Source organism: Dromiciops gliroides, chromosome 4 (assembly GCF_019393635.1).
Source record: "Dromiciops gliroides isolate mDroGli1 chromosome 4, mDroGli1.pri, whole genome shotgun sequence".
In the NCBI taxonomy this organism is placed as follows: domain Eukaryota; kingdom Metazoa; phylum Chordata; class Mammalia; order Microbiotheria; family Microbiotheriidae; genus Dromiciops; species Dromiciops gliroides.
Window position 1 is genome coordinate 234,847,084 of NC_057864.1, and position 21,397 is coordinate 234,868,480.

At 47.5% G+C, this 21,397-nt stretch overlaps 1 protein-coding gene and 5 non-coding genes across 7 annotated transcripts; 3 read left to right on the forward strand and 3 right to left on the reverse strand.

The window, feature by feature from the left end:
- Positions 1 to 1,082: 1,082 nt before the first annotated feature.
- Positions 1,083 to 1,155, forward strand: TRNAK-UUU. Its single transcript has one exon. It is a non-coding gene; the product is annotated as a tRNA-Lys (tRNA).
- Positions 1,156 to 1,647: 492 nt separating this feature from the next.
- On the forward strand, positions 1,648 to 1,719 carry TRNAQ-CUG. Its single transcript has one exon. It is a non-coding gene; the product is annotated as a tRNA-Gln (tRNA).
- A 2,825-nt stretch (positions 1,720 to 4,544) lies between these two features.
- Positions 4,545 to 4,626, reverse strand: TRNAL-UAG. Its single transcript has one exon. It is a non-coding gene; the product is annotated as a tRNA-Leu (tRNA).
- A 262-nt stretch (positions 4,627 to 4,888) lies between these two features.
- On the reverse strand, positions 4,889 to 9,766 carry HES7 (hes family bHLH transcription factor 7). 2 transcript variants are annotated; one of them, XM_043964536.1, is made up of 4 exons: positions 9,627 to 9,766; positions 8,374 to 8,469; positions 7,629 to 7,716; positions 4,889 to 6,812 (listed from the first exon to the last, which is right to left on the reverse strand). In XM_043964536.1, exons 1-4 carry the CDS (start codon positions 9,666 to 9,668, stop codon positions 6,355 to 6,357), a joined length of 684 nt encoding a protein of 227 aa, XP_043820471.1. In that variant the 5' UTR covers positions 9,669 to 9,766; the 3' UTR covers positions 4,889 to 6,354. The 2 variants fall into 2 exon arrangements, with proteins under 2 accessions (XP_043820471.1, XP_043820470.1); XM_043964535.1 differs by having other exon boundaries at positions 7,620 to 7,716; positions 9,627 to 9,752.
- Positions 5,534 to 5,620, forward strand: TRNAR-UCU. Its single transcript is given in 2 exon segments — positions 5,534 to 5,570; positions 5,585 to 5,620. It is a non-coding gene; the product is annotated as a tRNA-Arg (tRNA).
- A 10,232-nt stretch (positions 9,767 to 19,998) lies between the features above and the next one.
- On the reverse strand, positions 19,999 to 20,080 carry TRNAS-CGA. The gene has a single exon. It is a non-coding gene; the product is annotated as a tRNA-Ser (tRNA).
- Positions 20,081 to 21,397: the final 1,317 nt, after the last annotated feature.

The window sequence follows — 21,397 nt, forward strand, 5'->3', positions numbered from 1 at the left end:
GCCGTGTCTTGATGTGAGACATCCAGGACCTACAATGAGGTGTGAGGGGGTGAGAGAGAGAAAGAAAAGAGACAGAAACAGAGAGAAAGACAGAGGAGAGCAGACCCGAGGAAAGCAGATGAGGGGAGAGGAAAGGACTGCAGGAAGGAGGAGAGGAGGGGAGGGGGGGGGGGAAGGAGAGAGAAAAACAGAAATGAAACTCCGATCAGAACACACAGGCTCAGACCTGCATGGTGAGAAACATTGTCATAGAACTATGGGGTTGGAATGGAGTTCGTCTGGTCCACCCCCTTTAATTTTATAAATACCCAAGAGAAAGAAACTGGATCTCCTGGTAAACCTTGTGATGCTCTAACCAGCTCCCCAGGAGGTCCTATGCTCATACTTTCCCCTCCCCTCATCTTCTGGGCTCCTCCACGCTTCCCTCCAGGTACTCTCGTGGAGGAAGCCCAAATGTCATTGAAATCTCAGGACGCCAGAATTGGAAGGAACCCTAAAGATCTAGAACAATCTCCTTTTCTTGAAGCCCAGAGAGGTTGGGATGCGTACAGGCTAGTAATGACAGAGTTTGCACTTGGTCTCGGGCCCTAATCCTAACCGCCGGTTCTTTCCCTTACACCCCGCCTCAAGCCGGCGTGTTGCTAATCTTAGCGTCTCCCGGGGTTCTGACGCCAGTAGGATAAATGAACCCGCAAGAGATCTGCAGAGACCAGCAAAGGAGAGGAGCACTAATTGGTTTGCAGCGGCCTCTTCTGGCCGTGCGTGGCGCTGCAACCTCGTTTCATGGGCTTTAGGCCCTCGCTGGGAGTTCGCCTTTTGAGCTCCATAGGGCTCGGCCCCAGGCAGGGGCGCACAGCGTCTGCGCTTGAGTGAGCATCGTGTTGGAGAGATCTCCTGATAGGTAGTATGCAGAGTCCTGCAGAGAGAGGCACAGTGGGAACAAGAATACAGACACTCGTCACAAGACCCAGTGTCCCGCGCAGGCGCAATCCTTCGTTTGCTTCTCCCTTTCGCCGCTTCTTTGTAGGCAAATCGACGCAGGCGCAGCCTCTAGTATTCTTCTGGCAGAAACTTTCCTCAGGGCCCGGATAGCTCAGTCGGTAGAGCATCAGACTTTTAATCTGAGGGTCCAGGGTTCAAGTCCCTGTTCGGGCGCACTTTTTAGATGTATTTATTAGCTTAACCCAAGGCCTTTTGTTTTTATTACTTCATATAGAAAATGGTAAAAATTAAAACTTTAAGGTTAATAATTTTTAAAAAGCATTCATTTTATCTTTCCCCCTCCTACCCTCTGCAAAAAAAAATAAAATAGAAAAACAAAATTAAACATAGTGGAGCAAACCAGATTTTTGTGGATGTGTATTTCAAAGCAATTCTTTTTTTCTTTTTAGGAAAGTGCACGTCTGAGGAGCATATTGTCATTGAGAGGAAAAGCCCTTGGCTTGTCTCCGAAATAGAGGAAGAAATGGAGAGAGGGGAGAGCGGGAGAGGAGGAGAAGGGGATAGGGGGAGAGGAGGAGAGGGGAAGAGAGGGAGATGGGGAAAAAAGGAAGGGAAAGAGGGAAATAAAGAAGAAGGAGAGGTGGGGGAGAAAGAACAAGACAAAGTAACTGTAAAAGAGATCTAGGAAAGCTTGTTCCCGAAGGTGGTTCCATGGTGTAATGGTTAGCACTCTGGACTCTGAATCCAGCGATCCGAGTTCAAATCTCGGTGGAACCTACTTTTTTTTTTTTACACGGCTTTACGGTTCGTTCAAAAAAGATTCCCCCCCCACATTCTAAATTTCAAAATATGATTTTCCTTTCAACAAAAATCTTTGAAATCATTTCAATTGAACTGAACTGCATTTAAATTTAAATGACTACCTGGAAGGAACCAGTTTCTTGAAGAATTTTAAAATTTGACTATGTTTGGGTGATTGAGAGGAATGTGAAACGTAAAACTGGGTTTGGGGATTTTTTTAATTTAAGAAATTTGTCACAAATAACTGCACGCAAAGACGATGGATTCCAAACAAGCATTTATTGATTGCCTACTGTATACCAGACCCTCGGGATATAAATACAATGAAATAATCCCTACTTTCAGAGTTTACATTCTAACCTGGGGATAAGTATATATATATAAACACTTATAAAATAAATTAAAATAAATACAAAGTAGTTAATTTTAAGGAGGTTTGGAAGGACGGGCACTTGTAATTGAAGGGATAAGGAAAGGACTGAGTTGTTTTAAAGGAAGATAGTGATTCAATGGGCAATGGGATGGGAACCTTTTCAAGAATGGAGGAAACCAGTACACAGAGAGGAGATCCCTCGGACCTATCACAAAGCCCTGGAGAATAAATAACACACCAGAACGTTGGAAAAATAGTACAGCTATTGGGATGAAAAATGAAAGCTTTTAGATTTTAAACTAGAGACAAGAGAGAGCTGTGGGAGGTGATTGAATAAGGAAGTAACATGATCAGATTTTCACATAGCAATCTACTCTGGGATTACTCTCCCAATTTGTACACCCAACTCCTGATCTGAGGTTCCCAAAGTGTGACTGCCACTTCCAGGCCTAGGAGTGGCTCTGTGGGGCCCTGTAACTCTTTAGCCACCATCAGTATGTTTCTCTTTAACAGTTTCTAGGTAGAATAAATTAGCTTTTAGTAAGAAGTTGATATACAACTTTCCTCCCAAAGCCTAGAACTCTCTAGTGTGGCAGATACCCTATAAAGAGAACATCTGTACCAAAGGAATAACAGAATGCCTGGGATGCTGCAGGAAGTCTTTTCTCCCTTCATAGAATCCTTAAAAAGTTCCCCTTAGATTCAGCTCTCTGCTTCGTGAAATTGCACTAGATCAGGTTTGACAGGAATCCGTAGCAGAGAGTACAGGTAGACACAGCAGCAAAGCCTATAGAAGAGTAAGCCCTGGTGAAAGCAAAGTCTCTTTTGCTTGCAGAACACAGTGTCCCAGCTTCTGAATCAGTTCCCTGCTGGGATGGCTCATGAAGGATGCTTCTCAAGGTTGGCTTAGCTGCTGCTACCTCTGCCATGGAATTTGGTCAAAGGTCATAATTTGCAGAGACCTGCTCTTCACAGCTTAGCAGGGGATTGATGCCCGACCTTCCAACCCCCAGCCTAGATATCAAATTCCAGAAAGAGTCAGCCCCGTTGAGCAAGGGAGCAAAGGATTCCTATGAAGATTTCATTCACTGAAGCTAACTTGATGGGGACTCTGAGAAGAGAGAAAAGATCTCCTTGGAGTTCTTGGGGTATCTTTGAAGTATTATGGCTTCCAATATATAAGCCCCTATCCCATGTGATCCCTCTCATATCAATCAATCAGTTAATATCAATTAGCTTTTACAAAGAGATATTTACTAAGAAGGTAAAGCAAGAACAGAAAGAAGTTGCAGAAACAAAACATTTCCCCAAGCCAGGATCTTTATCTTAGCACAAGATCACTGAGGACAGTAAGCTCAAGCTTATAAGTAGTTGATACAGAAGATTGGCCCCAATGTGGAGCACACACTTTTTGGGGGGGGTGAGGTTAAGTGACTTGCCCAGGGTCAGTCATACAGCTAGTAAGTGTCAAGTGTCTGAGGTCGAATTTGAACTCAGGTCTTCCTGAATCCAGGGCCTGTGCTTTATCCATTGCGCCACCTAGCTGCCCCCACACTCTCTTTTTTACCCCTGCATGTTGACCTTCTGGGGAGGAAAGAGAGATCATGAACTTATTATACTTGTGAGGCACATGCTTATATAACACATTAAAAAAAAAAAAAGGAGTACCTCTAATTTCCTGGATCCAGGAGATCTTTTGGAATTTGATGTCTAGGCTAGTGGGGGGAGGGGGAGGAGGGGAGAGATGCCAATCCCTTGCTAGGCTGTGAAGAGCAGGTCACATCTAGAAAGCCATACCTTGTTCTGAGTTTACATTTAAAGGACAGTGATAATCTGGGATACATCCAGAGGAGGGGACCAGAATAAAGAAATAATATGAGAATTGATTGAAGGAACTGGAAATATTTAACCCAAAGGAGATATATTGGTGATTCAATAGTTGTCTTCGAGTATTTGAGGAAGAAATCTTGTGGAAAAGGGATTAGATTTACTCCGCTAGGCCCTTAAAGGGCCTGGTGAGAGGCAATGGTAAGAAGTTAAAATGAAGCAAATTAGTACTAAAGGCAAGTCTTTCTTTTTCTCTAAATTTTGTATAAATTGTAAAAAATATTTTCCTGTATTTCCTTCCTGCTCTAAACCTCATGAAGCCTTTATCACCTCGTGCTTGATTGCAAGCTCCTTTGATAGGGACCGGGGCAGATTAATATGTGGAGATGATCTGGTGCGGGACAGTGTATTACTATCCACTACCATAACGTGCCTCATATGGGCAGAGTGAGCCTAGAAGTCAGAGTTTGGAGCAACGAATTATTGAAGTTCTGGAAAGTAATATGAGCCCCAATAGTTCTTCACAGCAGAGTAAAGGAATCGGGTACTCTCGGACAATGAAATAAATGAAATAATTCAGTTAGCAAAATTGTACTCGACTTGGCAGCGGTGGGATTCGAACCCACGCCTCCGAGGAGACTGGAGCCTAAATCCAGCGCCTTAGACCGCTCGGCCACGCTACCTGCCTACACGCCAATGCTTCTTGCTGACTTCCTAGAGATATGCCAGGAGGTTTGCACCAGGAAAAATCAGTGTTGTAAGAGTGTCTTTTTATCCTTGATATTATTAAGTAATCTAAGTCACGGCTGTGACTAAGAAGCCGAAGAGGGAAGGGGACCTAAACAACCGAATCCCTGAGTCCCGGAAGTAAAGAAGGAAAAAGGAAAAAAAAACAGACATGCTCAAGAGCTTGTAAATTAAACCAATTTATTGGGAGGGGCGGAACGCAAAGAGATAAACTGGAGGAAGGGGTTATACCGCACACGGCCCCGGGGAGGAGACACAGGAAGACACCACCCCAGCGTGCCTGCGTCGCCGCGGGGAGGACTGGGGAGCCGGGAGAATCCTGGAGACCCAGAGCGCGACAGCTTCCCACGCCAACGTCGTCTACACCCGCGACCGACCAACCGACAGACGGACGTGTTCAGACAGACAGATACACGCAGACCTGCTCACAGACACACGTAGCCACGCAGACAGGCAGACGTGCGCAGACTCACGCACACCTCACACTACAAGCAGACACACGCAGACGTGCGCAGACACCACACACATCCTACACACACACCAACACACACACAGACACCCTACACTAACACATCACCTACACACGGACACACACCACCTACACCGACACAAAGGGATACAGAAACCACACACACACACACACACACACACACACACACACACACGCGCGCCTTCTTAGGTCGCCGCCCCCGCTCAAGTTGGACTCTGCTCCGCCCACCCCCTTCCTCTCTTGTTTCCCCTCTTCCTTCTTCCTTCGAGGTCTCTTTCCCTCCCTCTTGCCCACTGTCCCATAGGTGGCGATGGTGGCGGCTGTAGGGCGCGAGCTGCAGAGGCTCGGCAGGTGGCTCTGTGGCGCAATGGATAGCGCATTGGACTTCTAGTGACGAGAAAGCAATTCAAAGGTTGTGGGTTCGAATCCCACCAGAGTCGCTTTGTTTTTTCCCCCCTCTTTTCCCTTTGGTCTTTGACAGGCAGGGAGGGTGAGGAACCTGGAGGCCTATTAATATGTTCTCCTACTCCCTCCCATCTTCCCCTCCGCTCTCCTCCCGCCCGTCCTTTCTCCATCTCCGGGTTTCTCCGTGCAGCTTTATCTCTCTCTTTACTTACCTGTCAGCTCGCAGCGCCACCCGGCCGGGGGAGAGGGGGGGGGGGGGGAAGGCCGAGGGGAAAGGACGTCGGGAGAAAGGGAGTCGATCACCTCTTTATTCTATGCACTAGGGGGACCGGGAGGGCGAGGGCCGGGCGGGCGGAGGAGAAGCGGTGGAAAAGACTCAACCTTGGGACTTGGAGGGGTTGATGGGGAGAAGAGGAACGGGAAAGAGAGGGACGAAGGGGAAATATATATTTATATAGATACTATATATATAATATATATATAAACAAGAATCTCAAGACAACCACAGCACCCACTATCCCTCTCCGCCCTCTCCCCACCCTGCGCCTCCTCTCCCCAGGCAGCTCGCCTTCACGCCCCTGGATGCCTGGGTCCAGAGAAGGATGGATGCACCTAGACACGAACCCCTCCCTCGCCCTTGAAAACGGAGTCTTTTCTCTTTCTGTCTCTCCTTCTCTCTCTCGCCCTACCCTTCCCACCACTTTCCCGCACCCCTCTACTCCCGGCCCCACCCCTGGCCCCCATCGCCCTGCCCCTCTCCCCAAAAAGCTCAGGGCCAAGGTCTCCAGAAGGCGGGTGGCGGGGCAGGAGGGGACTTGCTGCCCGGTGGTGCCCTCTCTTGTCTCTGAGGCGGGCGCAGTCCTGTGTGGGGCGCCCGTGAGCCCAGGTTCCTCGGCCAGGTCCTGCTGAGCGTCGGGGACCAGGAGGAGCTGGGGCTGGTGGGGGGCAGGAGAGGGTGGTGGTGGGCAGGGGTAGGCATCGAGTTTGGCGGCAGGGCGGCGGGGTCCAGCGTGGGGAGAGGAGGCGGGCAACGGGGCTCCCCAGCGCCGGTCTCGGGCCGGCTCAGCTTGGGCCGGAGGTAGCTGTGGAGGGTGGAGAGGAGCTGGGCTCGGGCTGCCGGGCTGGCTTCGTGGACGTAGGCTGCCAGGCGGAGGAGGCACTCGCGGAAGCCGGACAGGTAGCAGCTGGTCAACGCCTCGGAGTCCTGGGTGGGGGATCGGGGGGTGCCTGGAGTCGGGGACGGGGGGAGCAAGGGAGAGGGGGAATCAGGGCAGGGAAACAGTGTAAGTATAGGGGGAAAGACACAGGGTGGGGGGACGCGTAGTGACGTGAGAATGGGGAGGCAGAAGGGGAACAAGGAGACACGGGAGTGGAGAGAACGAGGCCGACGCCGGCACAGAGATGATGGGGGCGGGGGGGACACCGCAGGGAGACAAATGGAGGCATGCAGACAGATGTGAGGTGCATGCAGAAAGATATGCGGTGCATGCAGACAGATGAAGATGCATGGAGATAGGGACGCGCGGAAACAAGACAAAGAAGAGAACCGAGGCCATAGAAGCGGGCGGTAGGGTGGGGAAAAGATGCCGAGAAGCGTGGGTAAGATGAAGAAGGAGAGATCGACAACAATGGTATTGGGCCAAGGAAATAAACGGGGCATAGAGCCGTAGGGAGGAGACCGAGAGAAAGGGGCGTAGGATCAAGGAGTAGGGAAAACCAGATGGACAGCGCAGGGCATCAGGACACCAGCGGATCGATGGCAGTGAAACACATAGAGACCGCGAGGGCGAGACACAGAGACAGACACACATGTGCGTTATTATCTTCACGAAATGCACCTTGAAGGGGGGAGCTCTTGGGGACACACCACCTTCCCACCCTTCAGGCCTTACTTTCCCCTCTAAGCTCTTCTGCCTCCACCCCACTCCCCACCTCCACCCCCACCCCCTTTTTGCTCTCCTCTCCTCTGTTTCTGCCCCATTCCATCCCGCTCTGCCCTCCCCGCTCCCGGAACCCTGGCCCAGCGCGTTGTACCCGTTGTACCCGGGGGCTCGGCCCGGCTCCGGTCCCTCAAGTAGCCTACGGCGAACTCCAGGATCTCAGCTTTCTCCACCTTCGGGTTCCGGAGATTCTAGAGGCAGGATGGAGCAAGAGGAGAGAAACGGGGAGGAGAAAGAGAGGGGGGAAAGTGGGAGGGGGAAGAGAGAAGCGGGGCCCAGGAACGGGGATTCATTCCACCGGGGTGATCTTCACTGCAGCAGAGCACAGTGGAGCAGTGGGGCGGGGGGGAGGGTGGGGGGGGGGAAGTAGGAGAGGAGAAGGGAAGGGACGCGCGAAGGGGGCGGGGGAGGTCCAGATTCCAGAACTCGGGGTGGGGGGGACTCAGGTCACTGAGACACTGATTTTTCTGGGGCGGGCTGGGGGACAGGATTAAATAGATTTCCCAAAGGAAGGAAGGGAAAGTGACAAGACCAGGACCATAAGGCCTGGTGGCTGGCTACTGAGGAAACTGGGAATTGGGGGGACACAAGTTGGGGTTCCTTGAGGGTCTCGGAGGATGGACATCTGGGTCCCTAGGAGATCTCGAAGGCTGGGGGACCAGACCTTTAGGTCCTTGGAAGTCTCAAGTGCTAGGATTAATGATCGGACCCATCGAACCCTGAAGGTTTTTGAGGCCAGGGCTAGGAACAAGACACCTGGGTCCCTTGAGGATCTTGGATTTTGAGGGTCTGGATGCCTGGGACTCTAAGGGGATAGGGGCTGAGGAAGGGAAGGCGACTTCACTAACCTGGTCCCGTGTCCTCTCCAGTAACAGCAGTCTAAGCTCCTCTAGGCTCCGATTGATGCGATCCCGGCGCCGCTTCTCCACTAGTGGCTTAAGCATCTGTGGGTGGGAAAGGGGGAAGGCCGGACCGAGCCATACCCGAGACTCAACTACAGACCTGCTGCCCCAACTACCCCCTCCGAAACTCCTCGGGGCCCAGCGGCCTTCCCACCTTACTAAATAACTAGTCCCATTATCCCATGCCCCTAGGCTCTCTATGCCCTGTCCACCTGCCTCCCCAAAGTCTCTCCCATTATGAGTCCAGGACTCGGGAGTCTGGCTCCTTCCTGGCTCCCATTCCCCCTACCTCTGCGCTTTCACCCCACTCTTTACTTTCCCCACCTTCTCTCTTGCCCAGTCTCCTCCATGGCTCCCTGCCTTATTTTTGAATTTCCTTTCTATATTTTCATCTTCATGTTTCTAGCTTTCCCTTCTCTTTTGTCTGCGCCCCCCACCTCTTTTTTCCTTTGGTTCTGCGTCTCTATTTTTTTTACCCCTCCATCTTTCTATTTTTCAACATGTCTTTCTGTCTCCCTGTTCCTATCTTCCTCCGTCTGTCTTTTCCTTCCTTAAAATGGTGATATTTTCTTCCTCTTCCTCCATCTCTCTCTACCACTCTTTCCCCTTTTCTTTACTCCGTATGTCTCCATCAATCAGGCAGCAAGAATTTGTTCTGTGCACAACACTTTTTCTCCCTCTATTTTTCTTTCTGATTTATTGCCTTTAGCAGGACTCCCCTCTCCCCGGTCTCTCCTTCTCTTCGATCTTTCTCTAAAACTTATTCCTAGTTTCCCATCGCCCACCTCCCTGATCCCAATCCCTCTTCTCACCCGGGCTCTCTACCCACCACCTCTGTCCCCTAGCCATCGTCCTTTTCTCTCTTTCCTCTCTATCCTCTGGCTTTGATTTTTTCCCCCTCGTTCTCCCCTCACCCCAATTCTCTGGCCTTCCTAGGGATTCTCACGTCTTACCTTGTGTTCCCCTTTCTATAACCCTCTGCTCTTCCTTTCCTTCCTCTCTTTGTCCTCTGTCCTCTTTTCCACCTCCATTACTTAACCGCAGTCTCTATGACCACGACCACCTTGCCTTCTCTTTTGGATCTTTCTGGCTCCTCCCCCCAAAAAGTTCCCTCAAAGTGAAGAACTTTTCCTCTGTCTCTCCTCCATTTGTTTTTCTCACTGCTTGTGTACCTCCTCTTCCCTCCACCGCCCCCTTACCTTGGGACTATCCCTGTTCTCTGCTCGATCCCGGGTCACCATCTCGCTTCTGGACCTTGGAATGAAGCTGGTCAGTGCCCACCCAGTGCTTTATATTAAGACCGAGGGTCCCTGGACACCGCCTCCCTCCAGTACCGCCTCCAGGACCCCATCCTTCTTCCCCCGCCCCTTCCACAGCTTATAGCGCCAGGCCAGGTGTGAACAACCAGCTCAAGACCCCCCCGGACTAAGGACACGAGGCTACCGGAAGGAGAAGGTGTGAGGAAGGGGAGGCAAACGGAGCTGAAAGGGAAAGCTTGTTGGGGACTGGTGTTTCCCCCAAGAGAATTTATGAGGGTAGGGTAGGGTTAGGTTAGAATCAGAGTCCTGGTTTCACAAATAGGACCCAGCGTGGAGTTATGGTTGCAGTGAAGGAAGGGTATTAGCAAGTACCATTATTATTGTCTCATCCTTTTTGGATGGAGTTCAAAAATAAAAGGACACGTCTCAATTCTGCTTTATTTTTTATTCTCAATCCTGCTATTATTCTTTTCTATTTAACCGTAGTGGTGCTCAGGGGAGAGGCAGCTTGCTGTAGTGGCTAGACAACCGACCTACAAACCCCAAGACTGTGCCTTCAAGTTCCCTCTCCTAGGCAATAGGATCTGTGTCAGTCACTATGTGGTCGGGTCATCCTCAAAGGTCATACATTGCAGAGAAAGTTCTCCTGGTAATAGAGAATTTCTCCTTTATTGGTGAAATCACAAGCCCAGCTCTTCTTTTTTATGTAGGCTGGTATGGATAGAGAAAGACCTGAATTCAAGTCCTGCCCATACTGGCTATGGGATCCTGAACGGAACAACTGGATTCTGCTCTAATGTGGTAGGGGGAATTTCTTAGTTGGAAGCTCCTGACACACACACATTAATACTTATGTGTATGTTAATATATTTCACATAATAACACTTCACGTTTCTGTAGCAATAGTCTCCCAACAACCCTGTGAAGTAGGTAATTTAAGTATTCTTATATTCATTTGCAGATGAGTGAATCGAGATGAGGGAACAGTGTCTAGGTGAAGATAGTGGTGGGTGCCACCTTCCCATGACCTTCCACCTGGGCCCAGGAGTACAAGCAGCCATACTGACCCTGATACAAAATGAACCCTTCCTTTTTCCTCGTCCTTCACTCCAGCCTTTTCTGGTACCTGTTCTTTAGTCTTGGAAAAACCTTACCCTTTCCTTGCTCCCCTTCCTTTAATATCTTTCTCTAGATCTTTTACTGAAAGTTCACATTTAAGATAATGCATTCTAGTTCACAAATAAGATGTCTCCAAATTACAGCTTCCCAATTCCATCCCGAAAAAATATCTTGCTTGTTTTCCCACTAGCAAGCCACCCTCCTCATTTACATGATTTTCACAGGACAGGTATGTGTTCTTGGACCCAACTGGGTTGGTGAAGACCCACTCTGGGTATGAGGTGAGAGAAGCAGTGCTTATGTCCTTACTGTCTAACCCATTGTACCCAAACTGTAAGCTCCATCAGGGCTTACCTGAACCTGTCTTACCTCTTCATGTGCTTAATAAATGCTGGCTGAATTTTATCCCAAACCTTTAAGATGGTATCAGAAGGAGGGACTGTCTTGCCCTTTCAATACACACATACCACTGGTAAGGATAGGAATAATAGCAGCTAAGATTTATATGCCAGGGCTTTACAATTATTATTTCCTTCAAGCCTTACAACTCACTTAGGGGACAGGTGCTATTTTCCCATTTTACAGATAAAAAAACTGAGAGAAGATCTAGAGCGCTAGTAAGTGTCTGAGGGCAGATTTGAATTCTGATCTTCCTGATTCTACCTGGCACCAAGATAGAAAGGTAAGACAAAACATATAGAATATCAGAGCTGAAGGAGATCTGACAGCTAGATCTGAGAGATCTAGTTCAGTCTGATCATTTTATACATGAAGAAACTGCCCCCCTCCAAAAGGGGCAGTGACTTGGCTAAAGTCACATAGTTCGTAAATGGAACAACCAGAAGTCAACAGAGGTTGACTGCCAGTTCAAAACCTTTCTGACTACCTTACCTTAGCCATTCAAACCAACTTTGTCCAAAAAAGAAAAATTTTGTTTTCTCCAAATAATTTATTTGCTCTTGTGGAAAGATAAAAGGAGAAGAAGAGACAGACAAACACAGATAAACAAAGAAATAGATTCAGAAAGAGAGGAAGAGAAATGTAAAGAGAAAGCCTGTTTTGCCCAGAACCCTCCTAGTGTTCTGGTAGGCTCCACAGCCTTGTAAATTCTGCAAAGAGCATCAATTTGGCCTCTTGAAAACATCTCAGCCAGTATAATCAGGGTGGGGTGCTCTCATGACTACAGGCTCAGACTCCCCAGTGAGGCCAAATGGGACTGCACAGATGTTAAGGGGGGACACGGCTGAAGCCTGAGACCCTCCCCGCCTCCCTGGGAATTTGGATCAGGTTTGTGGTTTCCTTTTCACCAGGCCTTGGTAGAGGAGGGAAAGGCTGTTCACAACGAGGTGTGGGCCCAACCCCTGGCCATATGGGGTGGCCTTAATGACCCAGAGCAGCGGGGTTGGGAGCAGGGGGCCAGGAAAGGGACCCTCCTCTCTCTCCCACCACACTTCATCAGTCCCTTCCCATACCAGTAGGCCACTTTTCAAAGTGCCCAGAAGGCTCTCTCTTTCTGCAGCCTAAGATCCAGTCCTGACTTGTGCTCAGTCAGGTCCTACCTATCAGCTGGGTTCCTCCTAAAAGGCATGTAGTCAAGATCAGAGTACCTACTGTCACCTCAATTCTAACCTTAACTTTGACATGTTACAACCCCAAATGTATATCCTATGTACAGTTTGCTTTGTATACATTTGTTTGCAAACAGTCTCCCCCATTAGATTGTAAGCTCCTTGAGGGCAGGAACTGTTTTTTGCTTCTTTCTGTATCCCTAGCACTTAGCATAGTGTCTAGGACTTAAGTGTTTATTGAATGAATGAAGCACCTCTCAAACCCCTAGCCCTTCTGTCAGGAAGTCCTGGACCCAGACCTAGCCTGTGGATCTCCTCCAACCTAGGTGTCACTGGAGGAACTTTGGGATCATTTACTTATGTAAGCAGCAGGTAGGCACTTGGTTTATTGGTAGGCAACTGGCTTCTATCCTAAAGGAGAGCTAGCTTTAGTTCTGCCCAGAATATCATCTTTGATCTCTTTTGTAAAAATTTTAAGTATCAACAAACCTATATTTTTAAATGAAAGCCAATCTTCTATCAGGCTCTTGAAAAAGAAGAATGCCCTTTTAACCAGTATATTGTATTGGGCAGAGCACCAAACATGGAGTCTGGAAGTATTGGTTAGAATTCCACCTCAGTAAGAGTTGTGTGACCCTGGGAAAATCAATTACCCTCTCTGAGTCTCAGTCTCTTCATTTGTTAAATGGAGATAGTAACTGCAACCAACTTTATAGGATTGCTGTGAAATAATAAATGTCTTGTGGGCAGCTAGGTGGATAAAACACCAGCCCTGGATTCAGGAGGACCTGAGTTCAAATCTGGCCTCTGACACTTGACACTAGCTGTGTGACCCTCAGCAAGTCATTTAACCCTCATTGCCCTGCAAAAAAAAAATAATAATAATGTAATCTTATGCTGTCTTGTGGAGGGGGGGATGGAGAACAATTTGGAATCCAAAATCTTATAAAAATAAATGTTGAAAACTATCTTTACATGTAACTGGGGTGAAAATACTATTGATTGGGGGGGAAAAACAAATGAAAAATAAATAAATGTGACCTTAAAGCCCTACAATAAAAATCAGCTGCTATCATTAACCTCTTCCTCCCTACATTTTTGACTGTGGCTCTTTTTCTCTTCCATCTCTTTCCCACCCTCGCCCCATGCCTTCCTCAGGTGCAATTCTGAGAAAATTCCTTCTCCTCTGATCCCTAGCAAGAGAGCAACTGGGCGGGGGTGGGGAGGGGTGAAGAAAGAGTGAGAGGAAGGTGATTAGGAGAGTGGGCACAGGGTGCAAAGGAACAGTTGACTTGACTGGGGCAGTCAAGCAGGAGTTTTGCCCAGACAAGGGGGGGGGGGTTTCCTCATTATTCCTTTTCTAGGGATTTTTCTCTGAATCTCTTTTCTCTCCTCTCCTTCCTCTATATCTCCTTTTCATCTCAACTCTCTCTGCATTTTTGCCTCAGTCTCCCATTTCCTTTTTCTCTCTTTGCGTTGTGGGTATCTTTCTATCTCCCCTCTTTCTCCTCTCTTTGTTTTCTCTCCAGGTATCTATCTATCTCCCAGCCCCTCTCTCCCAGGCTCTCAGCCTTTGGCTTCCCTGGGAAGGTTGTTGACACAGAGAAGTTATTGACACCTTCCCTACCCCCTGCTTTCTAGGCCTCTTTGATCCTGCACGCGCCTGGGCCCCAGGCCCACGGGCCAGATGTAGCAGCCACTTGTGGGAGCACAGCATGCATGCCTGTGTGGGGAAAGGAAGAGTTAGGAGGATCTGGGAGCAGAGACACCCTGGCCAAGGAGCATATTCTCTTTGTATTTCTGTCTCCATCAGCTTGTTTCTCTCTTTGTGACTATGTCTCTTTCTTTCCTATGTGTTTCTTTCACACAGACTGTCTTCTCTGCTGCTGCTACTTCCTACACTCCCCTTTCCATGCCGTGAGAACAGTTTATTTGGGCAGTTAGGTGTGAAACAGGAGGTCCTTGAACGAAGGGTGGCAGGGAGAAAGAATGGAGGGGGAGGTCACCAAATGGGGGACAAACAAATGGGGCAAACTAGTTGGAGAGAAAGGAAAGGTAGAATGAGAGAAAGGGAAGGAGCCCAATAGAACAAAAATAGAAACAGAAAAATGGAAACTGGGTTAGGCAAGACGAGCCATAAGACCTGACTGAGGTCTTCTGGGAAGGAACCCACAGACTGAGGCCACAGGAAACCAAACAGGAGCTGGACCTGGAGCCTCCTCCCTGATCCCGGACAGTGGAGGCCTGATTGAGTGGCTTCAGGGTCCTGGCTCCAGACTCTGAACTCTGGGACTGCCTTTAGCCAATCCATCTCCCTTTGGTCTCTCCCTGCAGAGCCAAGATAGAAAAGAGTCATTTAGCTCCAGCAGGGATAAGGTAGAAAAACCTCACTGAGGTCAGTGAGGGGTTAGGGAGTGACTAATGGGGTATGGACGGTCTCTGAGGTTCCTTTCAAGCCCCGAGATGCCTATCCACAGTTCTGGATTTCTGCCTCAATCGGCTTGCACGCAAAACACTGTGGATATATTGAAGCCTTTCTGGCTCCCAGACACCTGGTGGGTGTCTTTGGCTACTGGGGAGAAGGAGGAGGGGAGGGGAGGGCTGTAAGCTCGTGTCCTCCACGCGTAGGGCCCTGCGGGGCGGAAACAGAGCACAGCTGGTCAGGTGTCAGCGATTTCCACCCCCTAGCTGTGCAGCAACTATAGGCTTTAATTCCCAGGCCTAGCTGCTCCTCCTGCTTCGGCTCTTCAAAGGAAAGGAGATGTAAGGCTAGGGGGACCTTTTTCTCTGTCCCTAGAATCCTGTCTTCCCTGAAAGTCTTGGGAGCTGGGAAGGTAAGGGGTGGGGGTGCTAGGGGATGGGAACCTATATAGATTTAGCACCACATCCTTAAATGCTGACAGAATAAGTGCTCCCCCCTACCCTGTCATATGGGAATAATCCCCCCATCCCTCCTTCCCCATGATTCTCCATCCTTCTCTCTGGTTCTCTATGATCTCCCCTAAACTCTCTGTGGTCGCTCCTTCCTGTGGGATCCCACAGGACTAAGAGGCCTAAGAGGGGATAGAGCAAGGAGATGAAAGAAATAGTCCTCTCCACTGAGGCCAGTGGGCTGGGGTGGGAAGAATTCGCATCTCTATAGCAACCCCATTTTTTCTCATCTTACATTCAAATGAATGGGGATGCTTAGAGAGGTAAAGGTGACTTGTCTTGTGGTCAGTGAGCTAGTAGGTGGCTCCATGAAAATATTTTGGGGGCACATAAAAACACAATCACTGGGGCAGCTAGGTGGCGCAGTGGATAGAGCACTGGCCCTGGATTCAGGAGTACCTGAGTTCAGATCCGGCCTCAGACACTTAACACTTACTAGCTGTGTGACCCTGGGCAAGTCACTTAACCCCAATTGCCTCACTAAAAAAAACAAAAAACAAAAACAAAAAACCCCCCCACAATCACTGAGGCAGTAATGAGGGCAGAGGAGAATTCCAGCTGAGGCCTAGATACTCTCCCCTTCAAATCCCTCCCCACCCCCCATTGCAGTCCCCTATTATACTCTGGTGTGGACACAGTTCTGGACTGCCTTTCTTGGTCCTCTATCCCATCCCTTCCATGGGGAAGGGTCTGAAAGTTCAGAATTGGGAGATGGGAGTTTAGGATTTGGGTGCCTTAGATTGCAGGGGCTGGTACAGGAGGGCAAAGGCTCATTGGAACCCAAGGGATGAGACTGACCATGGGGGAGGGGAACCCAATGCTCAGTGGCCATACCCCTTTGAAGAAGGGTTTCCCACGGTCTGAGGGAGATCAAAGTCAAGGAGACAGCAACACTGGTGGGGTGCAGAGAGGAAATAGGGATCTGTAAGAATGTAAACAAAGTGATGGTCTGAAGACAGGGCAAGGGATTGTTTGGAGACCTTATATTCAAGATATTAGTAAGGTAGAAATGTAGATTCTGAAAGGAGGTACCACTTAATTGGAGAATACATAAAGCTAATATAATGAATTTCAAAGTTTACATAGCACTTTACAAATATCTTATTTTACCCTCACAACAACCCTGGGTTGTAAAGTACTGGTTTTTTTCCCTATTTTTTAGATGAGGAAACTGAGGCAGGCAGTGTTAAGAGGAGACTTGCCCATGATTACACATATATTGAGGACTGTTCAAATTCAAACTCAGGTCTTGCTAACTACAGGTCCAGTGACCTATCAACTTCTCCACCTAACTGCCTAAAATAAAGGTAAATATCCAAATTTTCAAAAGAGGGAATAGGGTATAATTTGGAAACTAAAAGACCTAAAAGTTTAATATTAGATTCTGGCAAAATTTTAGAACATTATTAAAAGGATTGTTTACAAGCATTTAGAAACAGAAGCAGTGATCACTAAAAGCCAGCTTCATTAAAGGTCATTAAAGGTTATTAAACCTCTGGACAGGTTTAATAAAGTGGTAGATCAGAGTTTATCTTTAATAATAACCTACTAAGGTTAGCAGCTTGGCAAAAAGCTCGCATTCTTAAGAATCTCATTCCTTCCAATGCATGAGTGAAGAATCTTTCTCAACTCTACAGCTTGCAAAGACAAAGCCAGAAATCTTTTTGAAAAGAATATTGCACCAGTTTTGCACTTATCTGGCATGGACGTGACTATAGTCAAGACGTTATGGACAAGTCACAAGGCTGCTACAATTGATGGAAAATTATAGACAAGTTCTTTTGTTATTGTTGTTATTGTTGTTGGGTTTGTTCCCTTCCTCCACCTCCCCCCTCAAATGCTCTGCTTTACTCCCTGGACAGTTTCTCACCAGATGTCTTAATGCCTAGTAAATACTCTCAATCCTGTCCATATCAAACCTCTTTCTAAATCCTGAACCATAATTATATCAACTTTGATCCTGGAGTCCTTCTATTCTTCTATGGGTTCAGCTACCACTCCTATAATTATTTTTAAAATTATTATAAAAAAATAGCAATCTTTTCCTACGATTCTCCTATTTGTATTGCCTGCCCAATGACACAGGGACTGATCTGTGTTCCTAGTGTTTAGCACATGGTAAGTACTTACTTAATATAATTAATCAACTAATTAATTAGTTCTCTCATGTGATCTTTGAGGACAGGCTGGACCAGTATGGACCAGGTTACAATTAGGTGGATCAGGTCTGATTCCCAATTAGAGGCATGTATATATAGTGATAGACCTCAGGGATCTGTCCTTGGTCCTGTGTTGTTCAATATTTGTAATGATGACTTAGATGCATATCAAATTTATAGCAGTTATAAAGCTGAGAATAGCTAACACTTTTGTTTTTGTTGTTGGGGGGGAGGGCAAGGTAATGAGGGTTAAGTGACTTGCCTAAGGTCACACAGCTAGTAAGTGTCAAGTGTCTGAGGCCGAATTTGAACTCAGGTCCTCCTGAATCCAGGGCCAGTGCTTTATCCACTGCACCACCTAGCTGCCCCATAGCTAATACTTTTAATGACAGAATTAGAACCCAGAATTATCTTGATAGCCCAAATCCAATAAAATGAAATCAGACCAATCTGCATTGGTAAAGAGACTTTCTTCAGTGAGAGATCTCTGTACCAGAGATATCACAAATCCAGCCCCTCCCCACCCAAATAGTAAAACTTAGATTCAGAAAATCTGCCACATATACAAAAACAGGCACCATGAAAAAGACTGGGGTGAAAGGCAGAAGGCTATAAAAAATCTGCGTAGATATTGTCAATACAGACAAAAAAGCCAATGCCATTTTATATTGCATCAAGCAAGTCATACCTTTTAGACCCGGGAAATAATTCCTCTGTAGACTGCATTGGTTAGGCCATATTTGAAGTGTTGTGCTCAGTTCTGGGGGCCATATTTTAGGAAGGAGAGAAATCAGTATGTTAGGATGAGAACTGATTGAAGAGATGATTTAGGGGAAACATGATAGCTGTCTTCGAAAAGTTGAAAGGCCGTCATGTGGTAGTAGAAAGGGTAAACTTGGTCAGCTTTTCCACAAAAGATTCCAAGTTGGAGGCGGGAAAGTTCTTAAGAATTACAGCTGTGTAAGAGTTGAAAGGGGCTTTCTCAAGCCATCAAGATGGTTTCCCCACACTGGAAGATTTCAAACTGACGCTGGATAACCACTTCTGAACTTTGTAGAAGTGGGTTCCTGTTCAGGTCCAGGTTGAACTAGAGAGATTCTGAATTCTTTCCAACCCTGATATTCTAAGGTTCTGATAAGATGGGTCGAGGAACTAGGAAAGTTTCCTCCTTTGTAAAAATTAATGGGATGGGGCAGCTAGGTGGCGCAGTGGACAAAGCACTGGTCCCGGATTCAGGAGGACCTGAGTTCAAATCCGGCCTCAGATACTTGACACTTACTGGCTGTGTGACCCTGGGCAGGTCACTTAACCCTCATTGCCCCACTAAAAAAAAAAAAAATTAATGGGATGTACAAAAATATGTATAGCACCTCTTTTTTTGTAGTGGCAAAGAGGTGTTCATCAACTGGGGAATGGCCAAACAAATTGTGGTATATGAATGTAACACGATATGTAATATTGGGACTTTTTTTTTAAACGAGGAAAGGGATGGTTTCAGAGAAACCTGGGGAGGTTAATATGAACATATGCAAAGTGAAGTGGAGAGAAATAGAACAATTTATGCAATAAAATCATTGTAAAGACAGACAACTTTAAAAGACTTAAGAAATCTGATCAGTGAAATGATCAACCATGATTTCTGAGGACTGATGCTGCAACATGCTATCTACTTCTAGATAGAGAGATGATGGACTCAGGATTCAGAATGAGATATATGCATTTTTGTCCAAGGCCAATTTAGGAATTTGCATTGCTTTACCATGCATATTTGTTACAAGGCTTTCTTTTTCTTTTTGCAAGAATACAGAGAGAAGGGGCAGCTAGGTGGCACAGTGGAAAGAGCACCAGTTCTGGAGTCAGTAGTACCTGAGTTCGAATCCGTCCTCAGACACTTGACACTTACTAGCTGTGTGACCCTGGGCAAGTCACTTAACCCCAATTGCCTCACTTAAAAAAAAAAGAATACAGAGAGAGTTGGGAGGGTAAACAATTTTGTTAATTGAAAAACATTAATTAAAAAAAGAGAAACACTAGATTTGAATTCAGAAGACCTGGATTCAAGTCTCTGTTACTTTTTACCTGTGTAACATGGGCAAATCACTGAACTTCATTCCTTAGTTCTTCCTCTGTGCAAGTATAAGGGTGAGACTAGATAGCACTGGTGTCCTTCCCAGCTTTAAATGAGTGATCCTTCTGGCAGAGAGGGAGGGGACTAGGGGAGCAAAATATTGTATTTATTTAGTGACTCTATAGGCTGGTTTTGGGGTAACTAGGATCTGTATGGAAATTACTGTGTGTTTTTTTAAAACGGCATCGATAAAAACATTAATACCTTTTGACTGGCTGAAGTATCAACATACCTCGAGGCTGCCGGGAGGAAGGCTCAGAGAAAGCATTGTACAAAGAAAGGTAGATTCAGGGATGGAGGTGCCCAAACGATTTAAATTGTCTGAAGTCTAAAGGACGTTCCAAGTGTACGATAAGAGTAAGAGACATCAAAGCAGAGCGCCTGTTATTTCCAAAACATCCTATAGACGCTGTGAGCAGGATTCGAACCTGCGCGGGGAAACCCCATTGGATTTCGAGTCCAACGCCTTAACCACTCGGCCATCACAGCTTAGCAGCTAGTTTTTTCTTCCCATCAATACCAACCTATCAATGCATCCTTTTTCCCCTCACCCCTATTTTACCTTAAGTTTCATTTTTTTCCCCCAGTGCCTCTTTTGGGGATCTCTGCACAAGCATCCCAGGTTTCTCTCACCTACTGAAATCCAGGCACCTGTGGTCCCCTCCCAGCTCCATCCTAAATGCTTTACAGATGCCTGTGCCTACCCACCGTTTTTAGTGCTTTCCCGCGTCTCCATCCATCCTCACGACGTTCCCTGGGCAACGAGGGACCACTAGAGGGGAAACAGGGGGGCGGGCGCGCGCGCGCCCCCCCCCCCACACACACGCACACACACGCACGCACACGCCATGATGTTGCCATGACAACGGAGAGCCTCGGAAGAAAGGCAGCTCGGGAGTCTGCATCTAGCCCTTCACTTGCGGCTGTCTCTCTCACTAGGGCCGGGAGTGTGATTCCTATACGTTTAGTTTCTGAGGTCCCAGACACAAGGAAGTAAAAAGAGCAGAACTTGGCACAAATGAACTGACTCACCCATCCGAGCGGGGAGCCCCTGCCCATCTCAAGCTGAGTAGGAGTGTGCGCAATTACTGCAGCAAAAAAACAGATGCAGCGCGGCTGGGATTCGAACCCAAAGAGCTGTTGTTTTTTAAGCAGGCGCATACAAGTTATAGAGGGGGAAAATGATTTTGCGGATTGGATGGTTAGGGTACCTGGAGAGCTCGAGAGAGAGGGGTCAAGGGCTCCGGGGAGCCTAAATGTGCCTTGCACACGGTTGGCATCCATTCAACGAGTGGAATAACTAGGCCAACCGGTCCTCTCCAAAGCTCCTCTCTGTAGGGGAGAGCTCCATTGTCAGTTTGAGACATGGGGTCATGTACTTCCACTCCCTCCCCAATATTCCTGCTTTTCGGTGACTCCAGCAACTATCATATTAAAAGAGAACCCCATCCTCCCTCCCTGCTCTCAGGCTCACATCACAGGCTGCAGCCTCAAAAATTCTGAGTTCCCCTTTTTGGGGCAGGGTCCCCTAGTCCTCAGCCTACCCCAGTCTTCTCCATAGCAGGTGTCAATTCTGAGAGTGTGGATGATAGTGGTGGTGTCAAGCACTGGTGTAGTTTTCATGTTTGGGTGATTCAAAGAAAAAGATGGCCCAGCATTGGGGTTATTAGATAATAGACCTAGAATCTGGGAGGCTCCTCTGCTTTACAATGGAGAGCCAAACCCTGTGAAGGAGTTAAACCTGAGAGTCCAGATCCTGTTAGGAAAGGAAGAGAGGCTACTTGAGGACAGGCCTCCTCACCAGCC